Here is a 5000-nt window from a genome sequence, read left to right as displayed (position 1 = left end):
ATCTGGTTGGGTATGGATTTAAAGAAGAAAAAAAAAAAGGAAATATTAAGTAAATGAATAGATGAATAATTAAATAAATAAATAAGTAAATAGGTAGATAAATAAGTAGATCAATTAAAAAATGAAAAATGAAATAAACAAATAAATGCATAATTAGAATAACAAATTAGATAGATGATAAGAATTAAACACATGAATAACTAATTATTTATTTCTTATTTTCTAATTTATTATCATTATTATATGTACATATTTATCATAATCAATATATATATATATACATATGTATATATATATATATATATATATATATTTATATATATATATAGATACATACATATACCAAGGCTTCTTCCCCCTTACAAGGGGGGTAGCCAAAAAGAAAAAGGCATAAAATCATTCCCACCCATTCCATCCCTGAATACACTCCACACCCCCTCCACCCTCCCTCTTATCTTAGCACCTCCTGAATGACGGGTCATCCCTGCACCTTGTCCACTGCCCTGGGTCAGAAGCAGTGTCGCAAGACACAGCACATCCACAGCAAGGCCGCTTCATTAAATCGGCGACCCCCCCCCCTCTCCGTCCCCCCATTGCATAAAATGAGAGGGCGGGGAGAAATCCCTTCGGGCTATATATATATATATATATATATATATATATATATATATATATATATATATATATATATATATATATATATATATATATATATATAAACAGATAGATCAATAAATAATGAAATTAAATAGAAACAAAATATGATGGACTCAAATAAAAAGGTATTATGGCGGTTTCCGGCGCATCGCTTGAACGGCTCTCTTCCTCCCCGTCTCGCTTATCTTGCGCCGTTTCCTGTTCTCACGCCATAGCCGCACCTTCCCCCTCAACAACACCTGTCCATCGATCGATCCTGACGCCATCTATCCCCGAGCCTGATTCCCGGCTGAATAAAATCGTCTGTCACCAGAATGAACATTATTTTTTTCTTAGTGGGTTGTTATTCTGGACCCTGGTTTCCCAGCGTTTCTATCTTTGCGAATAATCTGCCACCGTCGTTGTGCGTTACATTCCATGTGTTGGTTCAGATAGTCAAGGGCACTTGTAGTTTGTTTAATCATCCCATTTTCGGTCGGAAATTGTGGAGAGTTGATAACAGAGGTATTGGTGTTTTGTCGGCCAGGATTTGTTGCGGGATTCAGTACTGTTTGAGGGGGCAGATGACAGAGGAAGTCGTTTTTGGTCTGTCTAGCACAGGGGTTCCCAACCTCTTTGTCCCTATGTACCCCTTGAGCAATTCTATAGGTTTCCGTATGCCCCTGCAAATTAAGAAAAAAGATGAAATATATATTTTGATATAATTCCCTACAAATCAAGAAAAAACTATATTTTTTATATCATTTTATTATGAAACATCTATGTATAGATTGCATAAGGATCTTAATGGTAATGACATCAATAGACTGAACTTAGAAATTCATAGAATATCTTGATCCATCACATACGAGTACATATATTTTTAGTAATTATTGTACAGTAGTGTTTATTCTTTCGGACCTAATGTACACCCTATAAAGTACAAATGTACCCCTGAAAGTACATATACCTACCCTACGTAGGGAACCCCTGGTATAGCAGTATGTATAGCAGTGGTTCTTAACCCCTGGGTCGCGACCCAAAATTTGGTCGCCAAGCCATTTTATTGGGTCGCTAAGGGTTTGCAGAAAATAATTATTTTCCCACTACAAATTTATTATAATTATGTACTGTAATAATTAAAATGCATGATGCCTAGTTTTAGCATTCTAAGCAGACCATGATTATATAAAAAATAAATAAAACCCGCTTTTAAAAGCATAACCATATTACTTATAAAGACAATTCGTATATCTATGTAGGCTTGGGTCGCGATGCTTGATTTGTGCAAAATTTTGGGTAGCTGCCAAGAAAGGTTAAGAACCACTGATGTATAGTATCGTAACTGGGGGAGGGGGAGAAGGGGGGGATTTTGCATTGTCAATTAGAGTGGAAGGATTGACGAGGATGCGAAGCGGGAACGTCCTGTAAGGAGAAGTTAGTGTTGTTATTTTAGAAAATGAACCTACAGGAGAGTTTTGTGATTACGTGAATATAGTCTGGATTTAGTCAGAGCTACGTGGAAGTGGCATCGAGCTACAGTGAATTCGTCTGCTAGGTGGAGAGTGGAGGCTGGGACCCGGGCTGACCAGAACGAACAGCTGACGAAAACACTTGTAGCGTCCGCAGGTGTTGTCCCATCGCCCGAAAACAGGCTCGGAGGTATTTGAGGGGTTAGGGGTTTCAGGACGGTGTTAGAGGGGTAGGACGGGGTTAGGGGGGTTAGAACGGGGTTAGGGGGGTTAGAACGGGGTTAGGGTGGGGTTACGGGGGTTAGAACGGGGTTAGGGGGTTAGAACGGGGTTAGGGGGGTTAGAACGGGGTTAAGGTGGGGTTAGGGGGGATTAGGGTGGGGTTGGGGTCGATTAGGAGTGTCAAAGTTAGGAAGAAATGTAATTTTTCAAGAACAATCGCCATTTTTTTTTTCCAAGTGCTTTCTTACATTGCCTCGGGAGTCAGTACAGCAAGTCCTCTGTCGATTTGTTTCTGTCAGACGTCTTGGAGAAAACATTGATGATCTTGAGAACCGGTAGGCTCGTTTGACACGTACCGACTTTTCGCCGTGCGCCGTCCACGACACGTGTATGTTTATGGACGCCTTCACACGTGGTCGTGGGTGTGGGCGTGACGTGTGGAAGATTTCAAAGACACCCATGGTTACTTGAAAGCACGACGTCGTGTCGTGGACGGCGCACGGCGAAAAGTCGATACGTGTGAAACGAGCTTAAATCGATCAGGTCTTTTGAAATCAAAATTTATAGCTATTGGATATTTGTTTTTGTAAATATTAACAAATGTCACAACTAACACCACAGTCGGACGAAAGAAAAAGTTGCGTAAGCGGAACTATATATTTCGATTGCTACCTGCAATCCTCTTCAGTAGTACAAAGAGGCAGGGAGGAGGCTATCTTAAGTAGCAACCTCTTACAAAAGAAAAGGAACATGAGAAAATAAAGAACATCACTGCCCCAACCCTAGTTGACCTGAGGCTGACACGAGGTCGGGTCAGGGGGAGGGGGAGGAAGCTTGTTGACAATATTTTTGGTGATGAATAGTCCTGAAATGATGTCTGGGGTCCATTGACCCTTGGAAATATTCATCGTGGGCAGATAATCAATTAATGTTGATTCCACCATTTTCCTTCTGAACCCACACCCTGATTTATAAATGAGATCAGATTTCTCCCAGTCCATCCGGTGATTAAATTTATTAACGTGTTGAAACACTGCTGAATTTATTTGGCCATATCTAATCGACCTTTTGTGTTCATTTAATCTTGTCGGTAGGTCTCTCCCCGTCTGGCCAATGTATGAAAGGTTACAATCTTTACACGGAAGGGAGTAAACACCTGGGATATGTTCTTCCTTCAACCTCTGGTGAACATTAACAACTTTTTTATTAATAGTATTAGGGTAGTTATGAATTAAATTTACTTTCTCTTTGGGAAGTCCGACTGTGGTGTTAGTTGTGATTTACAAATGTGTTACTACATTTCTCACCTGTGATTAACAAATGTATTGAATGGATTGCCCGCATTCGTGAAATTATAGGTTTTTATTGTGTATATATTTTACTGTGGTCATCTCATGTTAAGATAAGCAGGATTGAGAGGTTGATTGGGCGTATCAACAGTTTTTGCCGGAGTGGTTGTAATGTATATTGCGATAGAACTTACCAAAATGGCTCCTGTGAGAAAAATAAAATTGATTAGTGATAACTATTTGACTTTATTTTGTGTTATTTTATTTTATTTTATTTTATTTTGCTTGATTTGATTTGACATTATTTTGTTTTGTTCTATTTTATTCTATCTTATCTTATATTATTCTATATTATTTTATCTTATTTCATCTAATTCAATCTATTTTACTTTATCTTATTCTGTTTATATCTATTTTGAGTTGCCTTATATTTCTTCATATGTTGGTTGTTCTCTCCATGATATAGTTAACACCTTCCTTACCGTGTGGTATTTTTACCTTTGACTCTTGCTGCCGCCTTCAGGCCACTATGTTCATCTCCAAGGAGGTTGTATCTTCTTGATTGGCCTCTTTCGTACTGTGTGGCATTATCTCTCTTCCTCTCTCTCTCTCTCTCTCTCTCTCTCTCTCTCTCTCTCTCTCTCTCTCTCTCTCTCTCTCTCTCTCTCTCTCTCTCTCTCTCTCTCTCTCTCTCTCTCTCTCTCTCTCTCTCTCTCTCTCTCTCTCTCCCTCTCTCTCTCTCTCTCTCTCTCTCTCTCTCTCTCTCTCTCTCTCTCTCTCTCTCTCTCTCTCTCTCTCTCTCTCTCTCTCTCTCTCTCTCTCTCTCTCTATCTCTACCTATATATCTGTCTATCTATCTATCTATCTTTTTATCTATCTATCTATCTGTCTATCTATCTATATAAATATCTATATATCTATCTATCTCTCTAACTCTCTCTCTCTCTCTTTCTCTTTCTGTCCAGGAGAGCAAATGACGTGTAGACTTTTCTCCGTCACAGTCGAGGGACAGGCACATGCTCCACGCCTCTCGTATGTCAACTTTGAACTGACATGTCGACAGAAGGCAACCCGCCAGCCTTGTCCGCGGCAGAGGACATACACGGACCTTTATAAATGGAAGACCACGACGCGACGGTGGATAGGGCGACAAGAGGCAGTGTCCCCGGTGGATCAAGGTTGGTGGAAGAACGTCCAGGTTACCAGGAGATCAGCTGATCCACTCTTTAGCCATGTAGCTGTAATGTACAGTTCGTATATCGTCTGTCTCTCTCTATATTTGTATCTAGTTGTCTACTTATTTTACTTTTTTCTTAGGTGCAATCCCCAACCGAGGCTGAGACCTGAGGTTGAAGGGGAGGAAATTTCTTCATTTTATTAC

At 39.8% G+C, this 5000-nt stretch overlaps 1 protein-coding gene across 1 annotated transcript in view; it reads left to right on the top strand.

Moving 5' to 3' along the window:
- Positions 1 to 5000, top strand: part of LOC143021634 (uncharacterized) — a 109149-nt gene that overhangs the window by 57775 nt on the left and 46374 nt on the right. The window contains exon 5 of the mRNA XM_076179247.1: positions 4585 to 4797. Within this exon, the coding sequence (XP_076035362.1) occupies positions 4585 to 4596 (12 nt within the window). The 3' untranslated portion in view covers positions 4597 to 4797. The remainder of the gene's footprint in view (positions 1 to 4584; positions 4798 to 5000) is intronic.

Source organism: Oratosquilla oratoria, chromosome 3 (assembly GCF_046742065.1).
Source record: "Oratosquilla oratoria isolate Oo_2021 chromosome 3, ASM4674206v1, whole genome shotgun sequence".
NCBI lineage: Eukaryota > Metazoa > Arthropoda > Malacostraca > Stomatopoda > Squillidae > Oratosquilla > Oratosquilla oratoria.
Note: the sequence above shows the minus strand (reverse complement) of the source record. Positions and strands in the feature narration are given on the sequence as shown.